The sequence below is a fragment of the Scyliorhinus canicula genome, chromosome 1 (assembly GCF_902713615.1).
Source record: "Scyliorhinus canicula chromosome 1, sScyCan1.1, whole genome shotgun sequence".
Taxonomy (NCBI): Eukaryota; Metazoa; Chordata; class Chondrichthyes; order Carcharhiniformes; family Scyliorhinidae; genus Scyliorhinus; species Scyliorhinus canicula.
The window spans coordinates 285,686,931-285,712,887 of record NC_052146.1 but is presented as its reverse complement, the minus strand read 5'-3'; the positions used below and the strand labels follow the sequence as shown (position 1 = coordinate 285,712,887).

Genomic DNA, 25,957 nt, shown 5'->3' with positions numbered 1-25,957 from the left:
CCCGACCAGAGGGTGTCCCGGGCCTGTGCTGGGCGGCTGCCCGCCCAACCCGGGGGCTGCCCTGCTATTTCTGCGGCCAGAATCAGCACCTCAGGCAGCGTTGCCCGGCTCGGAACGCGACCTCTAGCGACTGCGGCAAGAAAGGACACTTTGCCAAAGTCTGCCTGGTCTGGTCCAAAGCTCCTAAATTACAGGCCCGACTTTCAGACTCACAGGCCCGCAGACCCCGCAGCATGGCTGCATGCCTGGCGGTACCGCCCCCTTTGGACGCGTCATCAGCCTTGTGCTGTCCGTGGCAGCGGCCATCTTTAACCCTACCCGACACATGCGATTCATGGGGGCCGCTAGCTTGGCCGCCACGTTCAACGTCGCCCGACACCTGCGACCGATGGGGCCCGCCATCTTGGGACCACCCTACCACCTCCGACCATGCCGGCTACCTGCAGCTCGGTGCCCTCAACCAGTCAAGGCCGAAGCACCTCAGGAACCCGATGATGACCGTCCGGGTCAATAGGCACTAAACACCCTGCCTGTTTGACTCTGGGAGCACGGAGAGCTTCATACATCCAGACACGGTAAGGCGCTGTTCTCTCCAAATTTCCCCCACATTCCAAACAATCTCCCTTGCTTCCGGATCGCATTCAGTACAGATCCGGAGGTACTGTGTCGTGAAACTCTCCATACAGGGCGCCGAGTACTCCAATTTTAAACTATATATCCTCCCCGATCTCTGTTCAACAATACACAGCGGGGCAAGATCAAGAATAATAAAATCTTGAGGTGGAGGATTGAACTCTCCACCTATAATTACGATATTGTGTATCGTCCCGGGAAGCTCAATGAGCCCCCAGATGCCCTATCCCGCGGCACATGCGCCAGCACGCAAGATGACTGACTTTGGGCCATCCACGATGACCTCTGTCACCCGGGGGTCACCCGGCTTCTCTACTTCATCAAGGCCCGCAACCTGCCCTACTCCACGGAGGGGGTCAGGACCATGACCAGGGACTGCCAAGTTTGCGCGAAATGTAAGCCGCACATCTATCGTCCAGACAGGGTCCACCTGGTGAAGGCATCCCAGCCCTTTGAGCACCTCAGCATCGATTTCAAATGACCCCTCCCCTCCACTGACCGCAACGCGTATTTTCTTAACGTCGTTGACGAGTATTCCCGTTTCCCCTTTGCCATATTATGCCCCAACATGACCTCGGCCACTGGCATTAAGGCCCTGCATAGCATCTTCACCCTGTTCGGTTTCCCCACTTACGTCCACAGTGACCGGGGCTCAAAGAATAAAGAAGAAAAGTACAGCACAGGAACAGGCCCTTCGGCCCTCCAAGCCCGTGCCGACCATGCTGCCCGTCTAAACTAAAATCTTCTCCACTTCCTGGGTCCGTATCCCTCTATTCCCATCCTATTCATGTATTTATCAAGATGCCCCTTAAATGTCACTATCGTCCCTGCTTCCACCACCTCCTCCGGCAGCGAGTTCCAGGCACCCACTACCCTCTGTGTAAAAAAAGCTTGCCTCGTACATATCCTCTAAATCTTGCCCCTCGCACCTTAAACCTATGCCCCCTAGTAATTGACCCCTCTACCCTAGAGAAAAGCCTCTGACTATCCACTCTGTCTATGCCCCTCATAATTTTGTAGACCTCTATCAGGTCGCCCCTCAACCTCCGTCGTTCCAGTGAGAACAAACAGAGTTTATTCAACCGCTCCTCATAGCTAATGCTCTTCATATCAGGCAACATCCTGGTAAATCTCTTCTGCACCCTCTCTAAAGCCTCCACATCCTTCTGGTAGTGTGGCGACCAGAATTGAACATTATACTCCAAGTGTGGCCTGACTAAGGTTCTAGCTCCTCGTTTATGAACGATGAGCTGCGTCAGTACCTGCTTGGTAAGGGCATTGCCTCGAGCAGGACTACCAGCTACAACCCCCGGGGAAACGGACAGGTGGAGAGGGAGAATGCGACGGTATGGAAAGCCGTCCTTCTGGCCCTACAGTCTAGGCATCTCCCAGTTTCCCTGGCAGGAGGTCCTCCCTGACGCGCTTCACTCCATTAGGTCTCTCCTCTGCACAGCCACGAACGAGACCCCTCATGACCGCCTATTTGTTTTCCCTAGAAAATCCACCTCCGGGGTCTGACTCCCGTCCTGGCTAACAACACCGGGGCCTGTCCTCCTCCGAAAGCACGTGAGGAACCATAAGTCCAGCCCCCTGGTCGAGAGGGTCCAGGTCCTTCGCGCCAACCTCCAATATGCTTATGTGGCGCACCACGACGGCCGACAAGATACAGTCTCCCTCCGGGATCTGGCACCTGCCGGTTCCCCCGCAACCATCACCTACCCTCCCACTCTACACCGAACACCACCCCCACCCCCACCGACCTACAGTGATGAAGCTCCAGAAGACATGCTCCCCGAGTCAACGAGCCCAACACCTTTGCCCGCAATGACGAGTTCAACACCAGTGCCCGCGGCAAAACTAGAGCTCAGGCGATCGGAATGAACGTTCAAGGCGCCGGACAGACTCGATCTGTGAGCCCACTTCACCCCTGCTGGACTTCAATTTTTAACGGTGGTGAACGTGGTGAATTTAGTCCTGCTACCATTCACCATTATAATTGCATTGCATTGTATTATATTATGTTGATGCCCTTGTGGGATCCGCCTATGGCTCCGCCCCCTCAGGAGAGGTATATTGAGCTGCAGCCGGGAGGCGGCACTCAGTACAGAGCAGTTGCAGGCAGGCACAGTTCTAGCCGATTAAAACCACTGTTCACTTCAACACTTTGTCTCGTGCGAATTGATGGTCGCATCATTAAGTAAGCGGGCTAAATGGTCAGAATGAAGGAGAGTTTGGGTTGGGGGTCGGGATTGAATGTGCTAGCGACAGCGTCGCTCCCGACGACCCCGGGGAGATACTCAGGGAGTCCGGTAGTAATATCTTTGTTGTGAATTTGGAGGCAGTTTCAACAGCACTTCAGGTTGGGGGCAGGGTCAAGGGAAATGCCGATCTGGGGGAACCATAGATTTGAGCCAGGTAAGTGGGATGGAAATTTTTGGAGATGGGAGGAGAAAGGAATTCGGACACTAAAAGATTTGTTTCTTGGGGGTCGTTTTGCGGGATTGAAGGAGCTGGGAGCGAAGTATGGGTTGGAGCAGGGGGAAATATTTAGATACATGCAGGTTCGAGACATTGCCAGAAAGGAGATATAGAGCCAGCTTCCACATTGCTGGAAGAGGTGCTAACGACAAGGGACTGGAGAAGGGTGTAGTAACGGCGGTTTAAGGGGCTATTGTGGAGGTGGAGAAGGCACTGAGAGAAGGGATCAAGGCAAAGTTGAAGAGTTGGGAGAGGGTATGGAGGAGGGGGGTTTCTGGTGTGAGGTGCTCCGGAGGGTGAACGCCTCCACCTCGCGTGCGAGGTTGGGGCTGATGCAGCTGAAGGTGGTGTATAGAACACACCATACAAGGGTGAGGATGAGCCCGCTCTTTGAGGGGGTAGAAGATGTCTGCAAACCTTGTTCATATATTTTGGCCCTGTCCAAAGCTGGAGGATTACTGGAAGGAGGTTTTTAGAGTAATCTCTATAGTGGTGACGGTGAAACTGGACCCGGGCCCTCGGGAGGCCATATTCAGGGTGTTGGACCAGCCGATGTTGGAAATGGGAGTGGAGGAAGATGGTGTCGTCTTCGCCTCGTTGATCGCCCAAAGGCGAATCCTGTTCGGGTGGAGATCGACCTCTCCACCCTGCGCCCTGGCGTGGCGGGGAGACTTGCTGGAATTCTTAACACTTGAAAAGGTCAAATTTGAACTGAGGGGAAGGATGGAGGGGCTCTACAATTCATGGGCATTATTCATTATGCATTGGATCACATCGAACATTGGGGGGTGGGGGGGGGGGGTGGATGTGGGGACTGTATGTGTTCATGGTGACTATGGGTGATTCCTGATTCCTTTTTGTCATTTGTTTATGTTAACATGCGGGCTAATGTCTGGGGTTTGGTGGGAGGATGGGATCATTGTTATTGATATGGGGATTGACATCACATTCGTTACTGATTATTGTTTATTGTTGGGTGTAAATTTGGGAGAAAATGTGAAAAAGGAGAATAAAAAATATTTTTTAAAAAAAGTAAGTGGGCTAAATATTGGCAGATGGAGTCTACGTAGGAAAATGTGAATTCATCCACTTCGGCAGGATTAAAAAAAGCTGTATATTATTTAAATGGAGAAGGATTACAAAACTGCGGTACAGAGGGATCTGGTTATTCACAAAAAGTTAACATGCAGGCATAGAAAGTGATTAGAGCAGCAAACGGAATGTTGGTGTTTATTGTAATAGAATGGGATATAAAAGTAGGGAAGTTTTGCTCCAAGTGTATTACTGTGTACTGTTTCAGTCTACTTAAAAAAAAATCTATAATAACATTGGAAGCGAAGGTTTACATGACTGATCCCTGGGATGAAGGGCTTTTCTTATTAGGAAAAGTTGGACAGGTATCCAGTAGGGTTCAGAAGAATGATGGGTGATCTTCTTAAAACAAACAAGATCCAGCAGGGAATTGACAAGGTGGATGCTGAGCAGATGTTTCCCCTGGTGGGAGAGACAAGAATGTGGGAGACTTTCTCCTCCATCAGGAGAGGGCATCGGTGACTATGGACTTCCATTGGACTTGTACATGATTAGTAAAATACTTCAGTAGCTTACCATTGCCTTCTTAGATATGACTGACTGGGAAACTCTCCTGCTCTTTCCACCTTGTGTTTGGAGTTACAGGTTGTTGATCAACTTGTTTGGCCACGTTTTAAACGCACCTTCCATGGGTATCAAATCCTGAAGTTAAACTGAAGCCCAGAGCTCGTGACCCAGAGGTAGGGACGCTACAACTGCACCATAAACCCTCCCTTAGAGCTAGGGGACACAGCTTAAAAATACGAGGTCTCCCATTTAAGATGGAAATGAGGAGAATTTTGTCAGAGGGTCGCTGGTCTGTTGAATTATCTTCCTCACAGAGCACCAGAGGCAGGGTCATTGAATATTTGTAAAGCCGAATTAGATATATTCTTGATTGAAGTCAAAGGGTATTGGGGGTAGACAGAAAAATGGAGTTGAGGCCACAATCAGATGAGCCATGATCTTGTTAAATGGTGCAGCAGGTTCAAGGGACCAAATGGCCTATTTCTGTTCTTAATTTGTATGTTCCCAATCGCTAAAGCTCAACATCTCTAAATGCAATGACCCATCATCAAGTCTTCTGATAAGCTTCCAATTGCTAACAAAGGTGACATATATTAAATAAACAATCTCTCTCCATTCTGGCTGTGTGAAAAGCATTGCAAAATGAAGTAAAGTCCCTGGTAATAATATACTTGTACGGGGGATTTCAAGGCAACATTGAACCGATGTATCAACTTTATATAAAATGACTAAACTGGCCACTAAAACATAAGTAACTGCAGCCAGTAGGTGTATTCCTCCTCTTGTGTCAGAACGGTACATAGAAATACATTAAAATGACAACACGAAAGTAAGCCATTCAGACCAACCTGTCCATATTGGCATTTATCCTGCATGTAAACAAACTGCCTCAATCCTATTTACGTATCTTGCCCCCACACCCTGTTTATCCCACCTTTTCATCCATCTATTCAATCAAATCTTCAATGTTGACGTAAGATTCTGTCCTAATCACTAACCTGGTTGGCAAATTCCAGAACCTCACTATTCTCTGTTAAAAAAAGTTATTTCTGCTCTCTTCTCTGTTGTAAGTCATGTTTAATTAGGTATCTATAAACTCTTCATTCTAGGCCACTGAATTACTTCAAAATATCCTGCCTCATCCTTTCATAGTTTTAACCATTTCTCGATCAACCGAGAAATGTCACCCAAACAAAAACTCACTCTCTTTTGTCTTTGTATATCTTCATACCAGACAGCAACCTAATGAATCCTCAATATCATTTCTGCTACATAAAGCACAATGTTACACACGACACTCTCAACTTAAATTTTATTAAGACATTACACTAGCTCATGATAACTTCTTGGCTTTTCTATACCAACCAGACCTTGTGATTAAAACCTAGGATTCCAGAGCTTTCCTTACAGCCGTATCACTTTCAGTATATAAAATGGATACTCGCAGAGCCTATAGGGAAAAATGGACAGTGCAAAGCAACAGGCAGGCACAGAGCCTGAATGTATATTTGGAAGGCAGTCAGCAGACGGAATCGAAACTCTGAGTTGATTTACATATTGATGGTCCATCTCCGGGAAACAAAGAACGAGTGCTCAGGTGGCCGATACTGTCCCAGAAAGTCCGATGCCACTATCCCAACCAGAAGACACAAACAAAGCAAGGCTAACAGCCACTTAGGACACACCCAGCCATCAAGGCACTCGCCCCTTTATTGGCTTAGAACGATGGAAGTGATCAAGAAGCGGCCCAATTAATTGGGACCAAGTTTAAGGCCCGCCTAAAAGCGCGCAAAGCCCCTCCAAGTATAAGAAGGAACCCCCGTCAAAGATTCAGTCTCTTGGAATCGGCTCTCAAGCGGAGAGACCCTTCCACCACCGCCACCAGAAGCAAGTAAGTTCGAGTTCAACGCTCGCTACCAGATGGACGACCTTAGCTGTACTCCTGTTACCTCTTCGAACCCAACAGCCTCAGATCCAAACAACGGCCATTGTTCCTCTGACCTAAGTGGGCACCCGAAGTTAAGTATCGGTGTTAGTGATAGATATAGTTTAGCCTGTAGTGTTATTGTGCATGAGTAAATCATACTGTGTGTAAATAAAGTAGTATTGACTTTGAACTAACTAACTGGTGTATTGGCTCTTTGATCGGTATTCGGGTTGAACCTTGTGGTGGTATCGAGAGATACCTGGCGACTCAAAGTATACTCATAATTAGGATTAAGAAAGGCGACCTTATTAACTGCCATATTTATAGCAAGTAAACAGAGCAACAATATATATATATAAACACTTCATTCTAGGCCACTGAATTACTTCAATATATCCTGCCTCATCCTTTCATTGTTTTAACCATTTCTCGATCAACCGAGAAATGTCACCCAAACAAAAACTCACTCTCTTTTGTCTTTGTATATCGTCATACCAGACAGCAACCTAGTGAATCCTCAATATCCTTTCTACAACACAAAGCACAATATTACACAGGACACTCTCAACTTAAATTTTATTAAGACATTACGCTAGCTCATGATAACTTCTTAGCTTTTCTATACCAACCAGACCTTGTGAGTGAAACCTAAGATTCCATGAGCTTTCCTTACAGCCGTATCAACCCGAAACATTGCCTTTAAGACCCTGTGGTCCCAAATCCCTCCATATTTTGCAGCACAAAGCTAATTGATATGGACCAGATTACAAATGGCTTTGCTTTTGGAACAATCAAATTTAAGATATTTAGGACTACACAATTAAATCACAACACAAATCTAAATACTCAATGAAATAATTAAATTTATTTTACACTAGACACCAGGATGACATGATTCAAGCCTAGTTTGCATGCATTTCCTTACCTCCATTAAATAAAACTTCACCAAGGCAGTCCCTGGGCACCTTGGATGCACATCGCTTGTGGCAATTAAACTTGCAGTCTGCAAAATCAGAGCAAGCAAATAAATTAATTCATTAAGGATATAAATTTAACTGAAAAGTATTAATTTTATTTTGATGTATTGCAGTTCGCTGGATTCTGTACAAATACATTAGAAAAGTGAAATATGAAAGATACTTTGGATTAGTTAGAAAATTAAATTTAAAACACATGGGTAAAGATGGGGTACAGTGAAATAATGGGGCCTAATAAAGACTTAAGAAATTAATTCTCAAATTTATTTTTGGCAAGTCTTTCAAATATATATGCTGGAGAAACAATGTGATTGAAAATGTTAATCAATTAAGAAATAATGGATTAGAATACTTATATACTTGGATAAACAGAAAATGATAAAAATGTTTACAAGACAACAGCTATAAACATCCAGATATTACACTGTAGTATTAGCATACATATAACTAATGCTTTCATATGAAGTTACTTCATCTGTTATTTAACGCAAGCGTAGAATTCACTTGGTAATATTGGATAGTATAATTTGTGGGCCAGTAATAAAATATTGTTATTGAATAACTTCAGCAGTTATGACCCAAAATGGGGATACATTACTTTAGCCACTGACAATATTATATGTACAGCTTTTACCTCTACATTGCATTCCTTGCCGAAACAGTCCTTTTAATAATCGCTTGCAATATTGACAGATGGTGGGACGTGTGTAGGAGTGTATGACAAAGGTATGTGGTACTTTGACCCTCCCCAATACCATCTTTTCCATCCAGATTGGACGTCCACTCCATGAGGGAATTCTTTTGCTGGTTTCCTGGTGGCAACGCTGCAATGTCAATGACATTAAATGACTTTAGTCTATGATGTTAAAGTGAAACTGTTTTCATGACACAGACATTATAAATGCTAAAAGTTAAATAAATTAGTTATTAGTCAGAACACACTAAAACACATATATTTGTGTGAAAGTTGACGAGTGTGATTTCTTAAGTGGCACCGAGTTGGTAAGCCCAGCAACTCCCGAGAGAAAAATAATTGGAGGAAATTGACCTCGGGTCATATTTGTGCAGCTCCGAGTCAGAACTCACAGAGTTGGAAATAAGCTATCGACCTGTTTTCTGAATGTCGAATGACATAGGGAGGTCCAAGGGAATAGACAGTGAGAAAACATTCAAAGTCCCTTCCTAAAAAAAATCCTGGTCCACAGGAAATCTGATTTTCCCGAACAGTCTAAACCAGGGGTGGGCAAACTACGGCCCGCCAAAGGTCTTCATGCGGCCCACCAAGTCATTAAAAATAAAAAATAAAAAAATTTTTTTTTTTACATTTAAAAAAAAAATTTATTATTTTTTTTAAGGTTAATGGGGGGGGGGCTGTTGGGTTACTTACTGGTATAGGGCGGATACGTTGACTTGAGTAGGGTAATCATTGCTCGGCACAACGTCGAGGGCCGAAGGGCCTGTTCTGTGCTGTACTGTTCTATGTTCTATATGAGGCGCCCAGAATCATAACCGGGCGAAGTAATTATTTTACTTAATACTATGCGGCCCTTTAAAATTGTGAATTTCTGAATGTGGCCCTTGAACGGAAAAGTTTGCCCACCCCTGGTCTAAACACAACACAACATTCTTCATTTTCTTTATAATTCAGGAACAATGTACGAACGCAACCAGGTGAGATACAGAATATGGCATATTACCAAAGCTGGGAGACAACCAACAAATTAAGCCAATGTTCCATGACGGTGGCACTTTGGTTAGAACTGCAGCCTCACAGCACCTGGGACCCAGGTTCAATTCTGGCCTTGGGTCACTATCTCTGTGGAGTTTTCATGTTCTCCCCGTGTCTGCATGGGTTTCCTCCAGGTGCCCTGGTCTCCTCCCACGGTGCCCTGGTCTCCTCCCACGGTGCAAAAATGTTCAGGTTAGGTGGATTGACAATGCTAAATTGCCCCTTAGTGTTCAAAAGAGATGTGTAGGTTGGGTTAAGAGGTTATTGGGATACGGTGGGGAAGTGAGCTTGGGTAGAATACTCTTTCAGAAGCTTGGTGCAGGCTCAATGGGCCAAAGGCCTCCTTCTGCACTGTAAGGATTCTATGATTTATTGGTTTCTAAACAGTCCCCAATAACATTGGAAGAGACTAGGAATTCAGTAATTCTCATGCAGCCCAGGCACATCTCACGAGACAAGCACTTTACATCATAAAAACAGGCCATTCAGCCCAATCAATCCATGTCAATGTTTACAATTCCATTAGTGACCCTGTGTCTATTCAACCTCTTTTTCTTCCATCCGGCGAGACGAATCTTGAGTGGACATTTTAGCCCGTTACATTTACATCATACTCATACAATGTAGCTATTTTTTAAAAATGACGCTGGTTACTAGCTATGAATTTCTGTCATCTACCTATGCGGTGTTCAATGTGTTGCAGGAGTCTAGGGATTTTTTCTTCTTTTGCAAATGTACAAGCCAGTGATCAGACTCCACCTGGAGTACTTTAACCCAGTTTTATTACATGGCGAAAGCTAAAAATGGACAGAGGAGAGCTTCACGAATGATTCCTTGCTTAAAAGAACCTCAAGATGGGGTCACAGAGCTTGATCTATTTATCTTAGAGCAGTGCAGACTTAAGAGGGGACCTGATAAAGAGGGTTAGAAAATTAAAGAGCTGAATACCATGCTTATTGATCGATTTTTTTTTCCAGTTTAGCCAACTGGGCTAATGGACTGGACATTAAGCATTACTTCTCTCAGAGAATAGTGGGCCTCTGGAATACATGGCGGTGGGCGTTGGCTCTGTATACCTTTAAGAGTGAGTTGGACGAGCTCTTCAATGGGGCAGAAATAAGTCTCTTCATCGATAACATGATCCTGGTAATTGTCTGGACTGGTTTTGATCAGTTGAGGATGTCAGAGAGGAATTTTCCAGAGTATTTCACTGCTTGGTTTTAGGATTTTCTCCATTTTTCGATTTTCTCTCTTGGGAGATTGTGTAAACATAACTGAGGAACGGGAGTTCGCGGTGTGTGTGTGTGTGTGTGTGTCTGGTGAAGAGCGAAAACTACTCACGATCGGCCATGGGACAGATTTGTTAACCTAGCTGGCCTTTTCTCGCTCATCAATTCTAAATTTTTGTACATACACAAAATGACTAAATGTAAGTTTGACAGTACCACAATTTCACTCAACGTTCCCATTCCTGATGATGTGCAAATCTGTGCTACTTGCTTCCCCTCAGAGAACACCTTCCATGTGGTGATCTAATGCATATGCCAAAATATTACCCCCAAAATTTCAGATAGTTTGTATAGATGCCTTGCAAACATGTATGTAAGTGTTTGGATTAGAGAGCCACAGGCAAGTTATAAATATTTGTAACTAGGAGAGTGAACATGAATTTTTTTCTTCAGAGAACACAAGGACCATACAGAAAAAAAACTACCTTAAAACTGACAACTGAACATTTGACTCCAACAGAAAATAAATTTCTGGGGTTTCTAACCATTCCTTTACCTTGATTAAACGAACTTCATCACCTCTTGGTTGGATCCCAGTTTGGAGTCCCTGTGGAGAGATCAGCACGGAGGAAAACAATTAAGACAGACAAAAGTCTGTAGCAAATTTACACATTTCCCATTTTCCTTCCAGACATCATCATTAAACCTGTACTAACACCCAAGGAAATCACGGATTCAACTCCATTTCATAGCATTTATAAGCAGAACACCAAAATGCTTTGGTCATTCCTTTACCCTCAAAATCACAAATTCTCAAAGGATGAACACATTTGCCAGAAATTGTCTTTATCTGTGCTTATGCAAGAGTCTCTTGGTGAAGCTCTGCCATAAGTAATTAATTGAGACAATAAATCTAGTCACAAATTAAAAATACATTGCAATGTGTGTTTTAAAATGTTTTCCCTGATGATTTCAAAAAAAATAAAAGACTTGCATTTATATACTTTCCATGACCGCCAGACACCTCAAAAGTGCTGTACAGCTCATGACACATTTTTAAAGTCATGTTACTGTTTGCACATTGCAACTACTACAAATAGCAATGTAATAATGATCAAATAAGCTGTTTGAGTGATGTTGATTGAGGGAGAAAAATTGGCCAGTAGACTAGGGATCTACTCCTCGGGTCTTCTTCAAAATAGTGCTATAGGATCTTTCATGTTCATTCAGGGAGGTAAATGGGACATCAAATTAATGTATTATCCGTAAGGCAGCACTTCCGACAGAGAACAGGTCCCTGCATATGAATATATGCAACTTCGAGAAAGCATAATTGAGCCACATTGAAAGTCCACCAAATTGTTGGTGGCCTATGGGCAGAGTAGACTGATCTACACTTGAAATAAAACTTCTCCAGTCCTGTTGAATGAATGAATCTGTTGCTACCATATCAGTAATTCTGGATCTTAATGTGCCAAGATTTTAGAAGACAATAAAGCTGTTTAATAAAGGCACGGTGGCAAAGTGGTTAGCACTGTTGCCTCACAGCACAAAGGACCCAGGTTCAATTCTGGCCTTAGATGACTGTCTGTATGGAGTCTGCACATTCTCCCCATGTCTGCGTGGGTTTCCTCTGGGTACTCTGGGTTCCTCCCATAGTCCAAAGGTTTGCAGATTAGGTGAATTGGCTATGCCAAGTTGCCCCTTAGTGTCCAAAAGTTAGGTTGGGTTATGGGGATGGGGTGGGGGAGTGGGTCTGGGTAGGGTACTCTTTCAGAGGGCTGATGCAGACTCAGTGGGCCAAATACCCTCCTTCTGCACTGTAGGGATTCATGGTCGATAATCTTAAATTGATTGCTCGTGTAATTCTTAACACATTTAACTTGTTAGAAGCTGCATATATTCACATGCAGGGGCCTGTCCTCTGCAAGCAAAAGAAACATGTCCAGACATTGTGCCTTTTTTGAATTAAACTATAGAGTGGGAGATGATAGTTCCTTGTTTTTTTTTCATGGCAATGCTTCAACCACAATCAATTTGCCAACAATCAGCACCCTTTTCTCATGTGGTACAAATGTTGCTTCCTTTGAAATCTAGCATTGTGTCTGATGAGTGTAAGGTGAAAAGCTTTGACAGCATGTCTCTTTTTTACAGCAATTAAAAAATTCTTCTCTCTAAACAGTTCATCCTGAGTGGCTCTAGTCTCTCAAAATACTGCTTGCTCCTTTCAAAGGCGATTAGGCAAAGTGTCAATACATAATTATGTACTCAATTCTCATCATTTCCTGAGTGTTTCCACTTGTTTCCATTCTGGTCATAACGCTGACACTGCCATACATCCACATTACCCTTTGTAATGCGATTTACTCTCTGTCTTCAACCTTTGTCACAGTTGGTATTTGTCAACAGTTGATGGAATTATCTTCTGTAAACCTTCCTTCATTCTATCTCTAACAATCCCAATGAATTTGTTCCGCTCCAACAGTTTCCTTTTGCATACTGCCACTTTCAGTTCACTCAGCATTTTATCCTTGGTCCTTACTACTACTAAATACAGCTATTTGGCATCATACAGGAATATGAAATCAGCTTATTTCTTATGCTAAAGATGACCAATGCCACCTCATCCCATGCTGTCCAACTACCTCATTAATATTAAAGTCAAAATCAGCAAGTTTGAAGTCCCTGTTCTGTTCCCACCTGGAATCTTGTATGATTGGTAAGTATTCCACCTTTCTCCCTAGCTGCTTGCTCAGATCATGTGCTCAATCTCAAAGTCCAACTCTACAGTAAGGTGATTTTTAATTCATCGGGTCTTCATCAAGATCAGCTACTCCCACCTCTGAAATGTCTGCTAGCACATCCCTGCACCACTGAAAAACTGCCTGTGGGCTCACCACATGCAATTCCAACCTACAAAAATTGCAAATCATCTTAAACTCTGGAGTCCAACTCACATTCATAGCCTCTTGTGTGTGAACCTGACCCTACTGCTCAAAGCCCTCACCTTTCGCTGAACGCTTATGATGTTTTATTGCTTCACAGACATTGTACAAATATAAGTTACATTACACCAAGTACAGGAAAAAGGAGCTTTTAACTCAGGAAGTCAGGACAACAGCTAAGCAAACTAAAAAGGTTGTGGGAGAAGGACAGTAACAAACAATAAATGAGGCAGTGCACAGAATTATGGATGAAGCAGTTCTCTAATATCATTCAGTTCCCTCAATCTTGATTACCATAACTGGTTGTACAAAGTGGACAAAAATCAGAAACTATGCAGTTGATCTGAGATATCCAAGAAATAAGCCTGCTCCTTTCTTCACTTCCCATGCTAATGAAGCCTCACATTGTGCCTCCATTATTCCAAATTTTAATATGCATGTGGGGAATACATACTTAAACTGTAGTCAAAAATGGTAGAATTCCTCAATATGAATTCTATTTAATTTGAGCTTTAGAATGGTCTTACTATTGACAGTGAAATGAACGCCTAAGCAAGTATGTCAACTGATGCTTTATATAAATGAACATTTGGACTTCTGCATTTAGAAAAGAATGTTAGTTAAATGTGATTGATGCAAGTTTTCCAATTAAGTTTAAGAAAATCAAAGATGATCTCAATAAGGGGTCAGCCATTTAGAACGGAGATGAAGAAGTCTTTCTTCACTCAAAGGGCTGTGGAATCTTTGAAATTTTCACCCCCAGTGGTCTGTGGATGCCCAGCTTTCGGAGTATATTTGAAATAGAAGGTGATGGATGCATCTGGAGGGATGCATCAGGAGGGATGCATCAGCTCTGACCTTATTGAATGGTGGAGTGGGTTTGAACGGTCAGATGGGCTACCCCAGGTTCTATTTTTAAATGTTCTTATATTCTTAAAAGAGATTAAATACTTACGTTAAAAAACATTTGAAGGAGAAAGGTCACAAAATCAAAAAATAAAATGTTTAAAAACCAAAAATCTCAAGACATGGGGCAGGATTCTCCCGAGCCTCCACACCGAAATCGCGATCGGCACGGGGCAGAGAATGGGTGTCAACCCTGAAATCCGGTCCAACGCCGCTCCCGCGATTCTCCGGTCCCCGGAGAACCACCACGAATTGCAGGCGGGCGGTTTATGTGGGTAGAGGGCTATTGGCAGAGGCCCCCACGGCGAGTCTCCGACGAAAACTGGCCGGGTTCCCGATGGCGTGGTTCTAACCATGTTTTGCCTGTTGGGAATGGCCAGTGGCGGCTGCGGAGTCAGTCCACGGCCGCCCTGGTGGGGGACAGTGGGATCCTTCACCAGGGGAGTCTGACGGACGGCCAGGCTAGCGATCGGGGGCCACAGATCCCGGCCATGCGCAATCTCGGTGGGGCCTTATATCTTTGGGGCCGCGGTTTGAGTCCGCCACATTGCACTGGGCGGCCGCCAAAGGCGGCTGCTGTGCGCATGTGCAGACTCCCAACCGGAATTGCAGGGCCCCGTAACTGCAGCCAGAGCTGTGAAGAGCACTTTGGGGCTCTGCCAGCTCCCTTCAGATAGGAGAATCCCTTCAGATAGGAGAAATGCCCGCGTTTCGACACTGGATTGGGGACACTGGATAGAAAAGCAAGATGTGTCCCTGAATAACAATAATGAATAACAATCAATTTCTTTTTGACATGTTCACCACAAAAATCAAACGGTAAACAGTACAGGCAAAAAAAAGTCCTGCGCTGAAGGTCAATGAGGTTAAAAAAAAGTATGGTTTTTGGATGTGTTCAGTTTTCAGATTTATGGATGAAGACTACGCGTGCATCTCGTACGGTTTTCAACCCCATCCCCAGTTCTGTAACTTCCTCCAGCCCTACAACTCTCCAAAATCTCTGCATTCCTCCAATTCTGGCACCTTGTGCATCCCCAAGTTTCTTTGCTCCACCATTTGCGGCCATGTCTTCAGCTGTCTTGGTCCTTTGCTCTCGAGAATTACATCCCTATTATTAATTCTGCTTTTGTACCAAAATTGCTTTGCATTGTGACTATATCCATGAAGTCGACTGCCTGGAAAACCTAAACTGCATTGGAGATTGAACGCCTTATTATCTCAAATTGCAGCTTTGAACAGATTGCTGGATACAATCCAGAGATGAGAATTTGGGATCAGTTGAAAGTAATGTGGCGCTTTGGGATATATTGAACCGTTTATTTTTTTAAATGTTAGTGAACACCATAAGTATCTAATAGAAAGCTGTCTAAAATTAAAGGGCTAGAATGTGGAAAATTAAAGAAGGATTTTACGTCATGAGAAAGCAAAAGAGGCTCTTCAATGTCAGATGGTTGTCAGCAAGGCAAAGCAAGAACTGTAACATCTGTCAACATTGCATCATTACAGGTTGAAGTAAGCTACACGAATCTTATAGGGATCATTGGTCATGTTGTTTTTCTGGAACCTGGTCATGAAATTATTTTTGGAGTATTTATGAAACTATCTCCAAAATGACAAGCATTTTGGAAATGGTTGAGAAGAGTCATGAGTATGGCTCTAGGTCAGAGTCCATCTTCATTTCCAACGACCTAATAAATCCAACTGGATTTCATTTAAAAAGGGAGATCCAGGCGGCATGGTGGCGCAGCGGTTAGCACTTCTGTCTCACAGTGCTTAAGACCCGGATTCGATCACAGTCCTGGGTCACTGTCCGTGTGGAGTTTGCACATTCTCTCTGTATTTGCGTGGGTCTCACCCCTACAACCCAAAGATGTGCAGGATAGGTGGATTGGCCACGCTAAATTGCCCCTTAAATTGGAAAAAAAGAATTGGGCACTTTAAATTTTAAAAAAGAGATCCAAAAACTGATTCAGATTTTTGAAATACTGAGGGTCATGGATAACGCAGATGCAAATGTACTTAACATGCACTAAGTGTCAAACTAGGATTATCAAAATTAAAAAGCTTCAAGCGAAGTTGGAGTTTAGTAGAAATTATTTTCCTATGGGATAGTGAATATGTGGAACACTCAGTAACATAATTAATACTGTATCAATTAACTCCTCTAAAAAAAGAACAGCATAAATATCTGGTTAGGAATGAGATTGAAGGCTATATAGTGATAAGTATAGACTGCATTAAAAATCTCAGTGGCCCACATTAGCTGCTATGCAGCTGGGAATGCCATCTGTGGCAAATAAACTGCTCAGGTTCAGGTTTAAGTAATAGTGGTGAATGCATAAAGAAATACTGTGGTGGGGAACTGTTACCCAATGCACCCAGCAGGGAACGGACAGGATCAGATTTGTTCCCCCTTTCATGTCCTGCTTTTATTTTCCATTGACTTCAATGGAAAGCAGAATTGGATGAGGTGTAAAACAAATGTCTAGTCTGATCACAAGTTTTCCACCAGGAATCATGCTGGCATATTTTCCCTCAGTTTAGTAATTAGGCAGGACTGAGTCCCTACTGGGACAGATTATATATACTCTGTAGAAGGAACATATTTAGTGGACCAAATAGCCTTTTCTCGATCTAGACTTCATACTGTTTTTCTTCAATTGCTTAGATGACAGTTATATTTACTGGACAGCATGAAAAGTGAACTTGCACGCTTTAGATTTTACAAGGGACAATTAGTGATAATTATCCTGCACAAAGGAAAAGAAACCAAACCTTCAGAGGTTTGGTAAGGGTTAAGTCAGTACTGGAATACTCATTATTGCAGCTGAGGATTCTGAACACAATATGCTTGCCAATATCCTGTGTGGATACACATATCAAATTGGAGAATATGCTCTCTTATTGTCTTCATGCTGCTGCTCCTCATCTACTGCCTCTCTCTCCACTTTTTTGTTTGCTTTTCTCTTTATCTTTCCTTATTTCCCTTTCAGGTTGAAGTAACGTTTTTTTTAAATTCATGTACGGGATGTGGGCGTCACTGGCTATGCCCAATTTATTGCCCATCCCTAGTTGCCCTTCAGAAGGTGGTCGTGAGTTGACTTCTTGAACCGCTGTTCTTGAGGTGTAGGTACACCCACTGTGCTGTTAGGGAGTAAGTTCCAGGATATTGCCCCAGCGACAGTGAAGGAACGGCGATATATTTCCAAGTCAGGGTGGTGAGTGACTTGAAGGGAAACCTCCAGGCGGTGGGATGCCCAGGTATCTGCTGCTCGTCCTTCTAGATGGTAGTGTCCGTGGGTTAGGAAAGTGCTGTTTAAGGAACCTTGCTGAGTTACTGCACACGGCTGCCACTGTTCGTCTGTGGCGGAGGGTTTGAATGTTTGTGGAAGGCGGAGCAATCAAGCGGGTGGCTTTATCTTGGATGGTGTCAAGCTTCTTCAGTGTTGTTGGAGCTGCACTCATTCAGGCAATTGGAGAGTATTCCATTACACTTCTGACTTGTGCCTTGTAAATGGCGAATAGGCTTTGGGGTCAGGAGGTGAGTTATCCACCATAGGATTCCTAGCCTTTGACCTGTCCTGGTAGCCTAATATGGCTAGTTTCTGATCAATGGTAACTCTCAGGAAATTGATTGTGGGGGATTTAGCGATGGTAATGCCATTGAATGTCAAGCAGCCGTGGTTAGATTCTCTCTTGTAAGAGATGATCACTGCCTGCCACTTGTGTGGCATGAATGTAACTTGCCACTTCAATCCTCGATATTGTCCAGGTGTTGCTGCATTTGGACATGGACTGCTTCATTATCTGAGGAGTCCCGAATGGTGCTGAGCATTTGCAGTCATCTGCAAACATCCCCACTTCTGACCCTTATGATGGAAGGCAGGTCATTGATGAAGCAGCTGAAGATAATTGGGCCCATAACACTATCCTGAGGAACCCCTGCAGTGATGTCCTGGAGCTGAGATAATTGACCTCACAACCACCACAACCATCTTCCTTTGTGCCAGGTATGACTCCAACCAGCGGAGAGTTTTCCCCCTGATTCCTATTGACTCCAGTTTAGCTAGGGCTCCTTGATGCCATACTTGGGTCAAATGCTGTCTTGATGCCAAGGGCAATTGCTCTCACCTCTGGCATTCAGCTCTTTTGTCCATGTTTGAACCAACGCTGTAATGAGGTCCGATGCAGTGTGGAAAGGAGCGAGCAATGTCTCAGGGCAGAATTTTGGGTGAGAGTTGGAGAGAAAATTTGGCCTCAAGCAGTTTCCTACTGTCGATTACTTAAATTTCCCATGTACTCATCCTGTCATGTTGTCCCCATTTCCCTTGACTTTCCTCTTGTTTCTAAGCTTGCATGCTCACCATCAATATCCCTATTCACTGCAAACTATCAACTTAACTCCTCTTGCAATGCTGTCATCCACCTCAGTCTTTTGTTTTTTAAAACATATTTTATTACAAACTTGTATTAAAGCAGATTACAGCAGGTAAACGCCCCTGGAAATATACTTCCCAACAATCAACTATACACTCTGTACAGATTTTCCCCCTCTATCAACCCCCCCCCCCCCCCCCCCCCCCCGGCAACGAACAGCTCCTCAAACTCAGTCACAAACATCCCCCACCTTTTTTCAAACTCCCCTGCTGAGCCCCTTAACTCATACTTTATCTCTAACCGCAGGAAGTGGTACAGGTCACCCAACCATGCTGCTACCACTGGTGACGATGCTGACTGCCACTCCAGCAAAATTCGCCAACGTGCAATCAGAGGCAAAGGCCACGACATCGGCCTTTGAGCTCTGGCTTCTCTGAATAACCAAATATCGCCACAAAGGTTCCGGATCCACCTCCTCCTCCACTATCCTGGCGAAGACCATGAACACTCCCACCCAGAATCCTCCCAATTTTTTGCAACCCCAAAACATGTGCACGTGATTCACTGGCCCCCGCCCACAACTCTCACGCTCATCTGCTACCCCCTGAAAGAACCCACTCATTCGCGCCCGAGTCATATGCACACTGTGCACCACCTTAAACTGTATCAGGCTCATCTTTGCAAATGAGGAAGTCCCGTTTACCCTACGCAGTGCCTCACTCCATACTCCCCAATTGATCTCCATTCCGAACTCCGCTTCCCATTTCTCCTTGATCTTCACCACTCGCTTAGCTCCCTGCTCCCCCAGCCACTTATATATATCCCCAAATTTTCCCTCCCCTTCCACATCCGGAAGCAGCAGTCACTCCAGCAGGAGAACCCCCTCCACATTTTTCGTACAAAGTCCCTAATGGGCAGATACCTGAACTCACTACCCCTCAGAAGCTCTACCCTCTCCCTTAGCTCCTCCAGACTGGTGAACCCTTCCTCCAAATACAAATCCCTCAACTTGACCAGCCCCACTTCCCTCCACCTCCTGTATACACAATTCAATCACCCCCCACCCCCGACACAAACCCATGATTCTCGCACAGCGGCATTAGCAGCAACATCCCTTCCATCCTAAATTGCCTCCCCAGCTGATTCCGTATCTTCACCGTGGACTGCACCACCGGGCTCCCTGAATACCTACTCGGAGCCATTGGCAAAGCTGCCGTCATCATAGCCCTAAAACTACCCCGTACAAGATTCCTCCTCCGTCCTAACCCACTCTACCCCTTCTCCTTCCCACCACCTCCGCACCTTGTCCATATTCGCCGCCCAATAATAATGAAGCAAGTTCGGCAATGCCAACCCCCCTGCTGCCTCTGCCTCTGTAGCAGGGTCCTCCCCACCCTCGGCACCTTCCCCGCCCATATAAAGTCAGAGATGATTGTGTCCACTTTCCGAAAACAAAAGGCCTTTGGTATAAAGATCGGGAGAGTCTGAAAGATAAACAAGAACCTTGGCAGAATATTCATTTTCACCACTTGGACCCTCCCTGCCAACGTTAAGTGCGGTGTATCCCACCTCCTAAGATCCTCCTTGGCCTCCTCCACCAGCTTTGTTAAGTTCCACTTATGGAGCTCCGTCCATTCCCTCGCTACCTGAATCTCCAAATACCTAAACCTATCCCTCACTACTGTAAACGGCACCCCCCCTAAATTAGCCCGCTGTGGCAGCTCATACACCGGGAATACCTTGCTTTTCCCTACATTCAGCTTGTTCCCCAAGAACCCTCCAAACCTCCCCAACAGGCCCATAATCCTTCCCATACTCTCCAACGGATCCGAAACATACAGCAAGAGGTCATCGGCATAGAGCGACACCTGATGATTCCTCTGTCCCCTAATTACATCGACCTCAATCTTAACCCTCCAAACACTCCCAGCATTTCCTTCCCCCTAGAAAGGGTGATGTAAAACTAGAGTCCCTTTCTCCCCTCAACAAACATATGTCCTCTCCTCCCACAGCTAACCTTTTCCTATCTGCTTTCCTTAAATAGGTTTTGTTTGTTTTCAAAATTAAACATCCTTTTATGAAATAAATTAAGTTAAAAGTCAGGAAAGGAACTTCATGTCTCATTCTATTTGAGTCTCTTAGTTTCATGGTTTTTTGCAAATTAGAATCTCTTTCTTACAGGCATAAGGATTATAAATATACATTTTTGCTCCATAGTGCATTTAACATTAAAATATCCCAAGACGCTTTACAAGAGCAGTGTTAAAAAGGAGGATACCAAGACACAAAGGAGATGTGAGGTCACATGACCAAAAGGTAGGCTTTATGAACTGTCCAGAGCAGAAAGCAAGATGGAGAGGCAGAGAAATGTAGGGGGGGAATTCCAGAGCTTAGGGCCGAGACAGCTGAAGGTACATCCACAAATGGTGGAGCAATTATGATTGGGAATGCACAAGAGGCCAGAATTAGAGGAGTAGCGCAGTAGCCTGAAAGGTTGTGGGGTTGAGACGACAGAGATAGGGAGGGATATGGCTATGGCGTGATTTGGAAACATGGATGAGAATTTTACAATCATGATGTTGTTTGACCGGGAGCCAATATAGGTCAGCAAGCACAGGATTAATAGGGGGCTTACTGTGTGCTAAAACAATGACTTCAAGATTACGGTGGGTAGAATGCGGGACATCAGCCAGAAGCGCATTGGAATAGTCAAGTCTAGAGGCAAAGGCATGGCTGAGGGTTTCAGCAGGTGAGCCGAGACCGGGGTGAAGTTGAACAATGTTACAGAGTTGGAAAAAGGCAGTCTTAGCAATGTCACGAATATGAGATCAGAAGCTAATTTCAGGATCAAATGTGGCACCAAGGTTGCAACAGACTGATTTAATCTCAGACTATTGCTCGGGAGAGGACTGGAGTCTGTAACTAGGGAATGGAATTTGGAGAAGGTTCAGTTTTATCAATATTTAATTAGAGGAAAGTTCTCCAGGATATCGGATAAACCATCTAATCGGTTAGTAACAATAGGGGAAATCAAGAGAGGTGGTGATGAGAAAGAGCTATGTGTTATCAGAGTATATGTGAAAACTAATGCCAGGCCTTCAAATGACCTCGCCAAGAGGTATGCAGATAGGAAATAGGAATGGGCTAAGGATTGGGAACCTTGGATGGGCAGCATGGCGGCACAGTGGTTAACACTGCTGCCTCACAGCTCCAGGGTCCCGGGTTCAATTCCAGCCTCGGGTGACAATCAGTGTGGAGTTTGCACTTTCTCCCCGTGTCTGCATGGGTTTCTTCCGGGTGCTTCGGTTTCCTCCCACAGTCCAAGGATGTGCAGATTGGGTGGATTGGCCATGCTAAATTGCCCCTTAAGTTTCCAAAAGGTTAGGTGGGGTTATTGAGTTACAGAGATAGGGTGGAGGTGTGGGCTTAAGTAGGGTACTCTTTCCAAGGGTCGGTGCAGATTTATGGGCCAAATGATCTCCCTCTGCACTGCAGGAATTGTATGATTCTAAGCTTGGGGGCACCAGAGGTAACGGTGTAGTAAAAGGTAGAGAAGCCATTGCTTGTGATTCTCTAGCTGCGATTAGATAGTTAAAAATGGAACCATGTAAGAGGAGCACTAAACTGGAAAATAGCAAAGAGTATTTGGAGGAGGATGGTGCTGTCTGCAACCTTTGACACAATTGACAAGTTGAGATGCACGAGGAAGAAACGTTTACTTTCGTCAGTCGCACAGGGTGTCATTGTGACGAATTGTTTAGATACCAGTACCAACCCATTTCAAATTAGTATTCATTGTTTTATAACTGGCAACAACAAATAAAAGGATTTGCATTTGAGTAGCACCTTTCATAACCACAAGTGCTTTAGTCGTAGTTTCTACTGTAAAGTTGGCAAATGTGCTTTCAATTCACTTATAGCAAAGTCCCACAAACAGCAATGAAGTAAATGACAAGATTAAGCTGTATGTGGTCTTTTTACTAAGAGATAAATAAAGTCCTAGACACCAGAGAAACGCCCCCACACTTGTTTGAAAAATGGCATAAGATCTTTTACATTCACCCAAGAGCACAGATAAGGTGTTATTAAATATCTCACCTAAAAGATGGCACTTCCAATCATGCATTTCTGCAGTAATGTATCAGACTAGATTATGCATTCAGATTTTTAGAGTGGGCCTGGAAAGTGTTACACTGAGGCAAAAGAGAATTGGATAAAAAATGCAACTGGTGATTTTTTCCCCCAAAAAAGCTTTGAATGCCGTTAGTTTGGGGGGGGGGGGGGGGGGGGGGAAGAGGAGAAAACAACAGAGGATTCTAGAAAAACTCAGCAGGTAAGGCAATATCCACAAAGAGATAAACAGAGTTAAATGTTTCAAGTCGATAACCTTGATCAGAACTGGAAACGTTCAGTGACTTAATAGGTTTTGAAGTATAGAGGCAGGGAAGGTGGTTGGTGGAAGAACAATAGGATGGAAGGCAAAATAAATTAATTGGCAAATGGGGTGCCAATGCGATGAGTAAAGAAACAAAAAAGGTGGCTCTATATATAGGAACAGCAGCATCATTATCAACAGTCCTGGAAAAATGGGGGAAATAGATATGATCTGAAATTGCTAAATTCAATATCGAGTCAAGAAGGGCATAAAGTGCCTAATTGAATGATGAGATGCTGTTCTTCGAGCTTACATTGAGTTCCATTGGAACAGTGAAGGAGGCCATAGAGAGGTTAGAGTGGGAGAGGGGCGGAAAATGTCAATGTGACATTGCCGGAATCTTGGATCATGGTTATTGTCTGAATGGAGCTGTGCTGCAAAGTAACCAATCTCTGTTTGGTCTCTCCAGTGGAGGAGACCTCGCTGTGGATGGAGTATGATAAATTGAAAGTGATACGAATTTCATCCAGAATGAAAGCTTGGAGCCCTGGACTATGGGAAGAGAGGAGGTAATGCTCCTACATTTGTATATCCTACATTTACACTGGAGGGTCATATAGGAAGGAGGCCACAGAGAGGTTAGAGTGGGAGAGGGGCGGAAAATGTCAATGTGGCATTGCCGGAATCTTGGATCATGGTTATTGTCTGAATGGAGCTGTGCTGCAAAGTAATCAATCTCTGTTTGGTCTCTCCTGTGTAGAGGAGACCTCACTGTGGATGGAGTATGATAAATTGAAAGTGATACGAATTTCATCCAGGATGAAAGCTTGGAGCCCTGGACTATGGGAAGGGAGGCTCCTACATTTGTATATCCTACATTTACATAGGAAGGCGAGAGTGGTTGGAAAGTGGACCATGAAGAATCACTCCCTCTCTAATCGAAAAAAAAATGTGTAAACCTTACAACAGCATACCTAGACCTCTAAAAGGCTGATTTCATCAAACTGGGGATAACAGTGGAATTGGAGGAAGGAGTGCAGAGTTTATGAAGCACATTTGGATGAAATACTACAGGCAGCTGCAGTTTTACGCACACAACTGCAAGGTACTGTAAATAGGAAGGAGCAAAACCAATAGAAATATCCGATTTGGAGTGCTGAAATCACTATGAAGTTGAAGACAACCTAGGTCTCCTAAGCACAAAATTAACAACTTATAATAATAATAATCTTTATTGTCACAAGTAGGCTTACATTACAATGAAATTACTGTAAAAAGTCCCTACTTATATTTATATAGCTGCATTAACATATAAAGTGCACTAAGGCATTTCACAGGAGAATTAGAAAACAAAATATGACAGATCCACATGAGGGGATATTAGGTCAGAAGACCAACAAGTCAGTCAAAGAGCTGGGTTTGAAGGAATGTCTTTAAGGATGAAATGAATGCAGGGAGGCAGAATGCTGCAGAGCAGCTAACATTGAAGCCAATTGAATATTGATTCCGGATAATCAAAAGCAAGAGCACATCAGAAGCAGTTGTTCTAAAACTGTTCTTCACATTGGTAACATCACAGCTCTGGTAATTAACTCACAAGGGAGATCGTTGAAGCTAGAGGCCGGGCAGAGAAGAGTTATGGCTGAGGCCATGTGCTTGCACAAAGTTCTGAGAAAATACCTATCACACTGTTGCCAACAAGATTAGCAGGTACTGGAGATATCAATAAGATTTCCATGAAACATACACACACATATCAAATTTAATTTCTGACATGTTATGATCCTAGGCCAGACCCCCAAGTTGTTGCTGAGATCTGGTTAGGGACAAATAACATTTTCTTTTAAGTAGACAAAAGTTTGAGATTTAAGACACTTTCTCAGTGAATAAATCCAGAAGATGAGTTTTAAACAAACAAAAATAAACTTTACTATGAAAGGTCAAAAAGATATTTTATCTATCTTTTACTCTAACATTCAGGAGAACTAACAAGTCAATTATGGTCAAACATACAAAATAAATGCCAGATGCAACCAAGGCAGAGTCCATGGATTTCTCAACAAAGATCAGTAACACTCTGGAGTCAACCAACCAATTCAGAATATATACTCAAGCACCAACTAGCAAGCACAACTTCAGATCTTCGGCCTTGCCGAGCAGGACACTACTGCTTGAAGACGTCCTGCCACACAGAGTCACCAACCTTCTACTACCTTCTTCACTTAAACTGGGCTCCCCTCAGCCTTTTTTTGTGTTTGGAGCTTGTTTCTGTTCTTATCTGTGTTTTTTTTAAAACTGTACTGGGATTTTTCCTGTACCTGTCCCCTCTCCCTGCCCCCCCAACTGGGACTCAACAGCACCCTGCTCCCAGTAACCTGTCACAGGTTTTCACACCCTTTTTCTTCTTGCACAGGCATTCTGGGTCCAAGCAATACAAAAAAATCCCTTTTGCACATGCGCAAAAGCTCAGAAGTCCATCAGGAGTTGAAACTTCCAACCTCTTCTCTCAGCGCTAAGGTAAGGTTGATTTTCATAACACATGTATTAGCACTGATAACGTGCAAGGTTGTTTTGCTCCCCCTACAGGCCTTTGAGTTTTACTTTAGAAACATAGCCTGAAATTATTTGCTTTGATATTCAGTGACAACAGGCAAGATGCAGAACACCGTAATGTCCATCTTGTTTTCCAAATTAGGTGCATTTTAAATCATTTCAGATCATGCAGCGAGTCTCAAATGCAAATCAAAAGTTATTGGTCAAGATGCTAATGATCAGAGTGAAA

At 43.9% G+C, this 25,957-nt stretch overlaps 1 protein-coding gene across 3 annotated transcripts in view; it reads right to left on the bottom strand.

Annotated features, from left to right (window-relative positions):
* prkd3 (protein kinase D3) overlaps positions 1 to 25,957 on the bottom strand; it is a 513,687-nt gene that overhangs the window by 148,347 nt on the left and 339,383 nt on the right. For all 3 annotated transcript variants that reach the window (XM_038814542.1, XM_038814525.1, XM_038814532.1), the window contains exons 6-8: positions 11,129 to 11,179; positions 8,249 to 8,438; positions 7,563 to 7,640 (exon numbers count right to left, since the gene is read on the bottom strand). In XM_038814542.1, coding sequence (XP_038670470.1) covers positions 7,563 to 7,640; positions 8,249 to 8,438; positions 11,129 to 11,179 — 319 coding nt within the window. The remainder of the gene's footprint in view (positions 1 to 7,562; positions 7,641 to 8,248; positions 8,439 to 11,128; positions 11,180 to 25,957) is intronic.